General features: G+C 57.4%; 1 protein-coding gene across 1 annotated transcript; it reads right to left on the bottom strand.

Annotated features, from left to right (window-relative positions):
- Positions 1-211: 211 nt before the first annotated feature.
- Positions 212-1,090, bottom strand: LOC135383884 (uncharacterized). Its single transcript, XM_064613181.1, has one exon. The coding sequence runs from the start codon at positions 1,088-1,090 to the stop codon at positions 212-214; it is 879 nt and encodes a 292-aa protein (XP_064469251.1).
- Positions 1,091-2,162: the final 1,072 nt, after the last annotated feature.

The following is a 2,162-nucleotide window of genomic DNA, read 5'->3' on the forward strand; positions in this document are numbered from 1 at the left end:
AAGTCGATGCAGTGTTCCTAGACTTTGTCAAAACCTTCGATAGGGTTCCACATTCTCGTCTTCTAACCAAGTTATCAAGTCTTAACATTGATCTGTGGGTTGTCAGCGATAATGAAGGGACAACCACACAGGCTGACGGTTGGCATGATAATGGTTTAATGGCTGTGGAGCGAAGCTTGGGTGCGGGTGGTGCGTGCGCACACGGTATCCCTCATCTTCCTTGGGATGCCGTGCCACTACAGCTACTTCCCCCCCTTCGAGATGGGTGAAGCGTGAAGGATGAACAGGTGAAGGAAACGGCCGGTGTCCTAGCTTCGGCCCAGGTGACAGTTTTGGGCAGCCGGCGGTCTGGCTCAGTGGGGACGTCTGGCGGAAGGAGGGTGGGATGACAAAAGGCAGAGCTCGTTGCTTCCACGTAAGCGGGTTTAAGCCGGTCGATCGACACGTCTACCTCGCGACCGTTGACGTCGATGGCAAAGGCTTTTGCACCCCGGTGGATGACCTTGTGGGGGCCGGAATAAGGGGGCTGGAGAGAGCGCCGGATGGAGTCGGTGCGCAGGAATACGTGGGAGGAGCTGGTGAGGTCCTGGGCGACGTACGGGAAAGAGGAGGAAACAGCTCTCGTAGGTGTTGGGAGCAGCCGGGAGAGAGCAGCCTTTAAGCGTTGGGCGTAGTCTGATGGGGCTAGGGATGATGGTTGCGAAGATGACCGATGGTTGAAAATGTCGGCAGGAAGCCGGATGGACGTGCCGTACACAAGCTCTGATGACGAGCAGCCGAGGTCGTGCTTCACGGCGGCTCTGATTCCGAGGAGCACCAATGGCAGGTGCTCGGTCCAGCAGGAACCGTCCAAATGGGCCATACGTGCCTGCTTGAGGTGCCGGTGGAATCTTTCTACCAGGCCGTTACACGCCGGATGGTAAGCGGTCGTGCGCAAACGCTTCGTGCCGAGAAGGGTGGTGAAGGCAGTGAAAAGTCTGCTTTCAAATTGCGGGCCCCGGTCGATGACGATTTCTTCTGGCACGCCGAATCGGGCAATCCACGTCTGAAGAAAAGTCGCTGCGACAGTTTCAGCTGTGCTGTCCTGCATGGGTGCCGCCTCAGGCCATCTGGTGAATCTGTCGACGCACGCATGTTAGAAGGTAGCGATGACGGTCACAGAGGGGCAGGGGTCCAACTATGTCAATATGGACCTTCGAGAAACGGCTTGTTGGTGGGGCGAACTGGCCAAGCGGTGAGATGTTGTGGCGGTGGCACTTGCTGATCTGGCAAGGCGTGCAGGTGCGCACCCAGCGGCGGATGTCCTGCCGCACCCCTGGCCAGACGAAACGGTCGGTAACCAACTTGATGGTGGTGCGAACTCCGGGATGGGCGAGGTAGTGGACGTTGTCAAAAACTGCGCGGCGGAGAGTAGAAGGGACGACAGGGCGGGGTGACGAGCCTGACGTGTCGCAGAGGATGGGGACGGCTAAACCGGGCAGGAGAATGTCAGCGAGCTTGAGGGACGTGCGCGAGGACGCGCGGAGCTGGCAGAGCTGATCGTCCGACTTTTGTGCGGCTGCCAGGTTGTCGATGCTGAGGACGGGCTGGCCGGGTACAGCGTAGACGCGGCTGAGTGCATCGGCGGCTACGTTGGCGGAGCCCTTCACGTGGCGTACGTCCGTGGAAAATTCCGCGATGTACGCAAGGTGGCGAATCTCGCGGGGGGAATAATTTTAGCCGGCGGACGTGAGGGCTCCGACGAGGGGCTTATGGTCTGTCCAAATAACAAAACCCCGTCCCTCCAAAAAGTGGCGAAAGTGGCGCACGGCCGCATAAGCTGCCAGCAGTTCCTTGCCGAAAGCGCTGTAGCGGGCCACGGTTCGAGACAGCTTGCGTGAAAAGAAGCCAAGAGGTTGGGTGCAGTGATCGACTTCTTGTTGGAGAACAGCGCCCAAGGCCCGGTCGGAGGCATCGACCATCATCGACCATCTTGTGCATTATAACTAATTCCAACTAGTGTATTAGTGTGTATTAATATTAGTATTAGTACTCGTAGTGTGCTCTATAGTATGAGTCGTGTAATAAATGTTCTCCAACAACGAAAAAGAAGCATTGGGACGAGGGTGAGCAAGAAGTGTCGCGCGCGCGAGGGCCTTCTGAATGGCGTCAAAAGCTGCCTC

Source organism: Ornithodoros turicata, chromosome 1, assembly GCF_037126465.1.
Source record: "Ornithodoros turicata isolate Travis chromosome 1, ASM3712646v1, whole genome shotgun sequence".
NCBI classification, from domain to species: Eukaryota; Metazoa; Arthropoda; class Arachnida; order Ixodida; family Argasidae; genus Ornithodoros; species Ornithodoros turicata.

Bases quoted from the DNA above. Each gene is read 5' to 3' on its own strand.
- LOC135383884 (XM_064613181.1), bottom strand. From the start codon at position 1,090: ATGCAGGACAGCACAGCTGAAACTGTCGCAGCGACTTTTCTTCAGACG.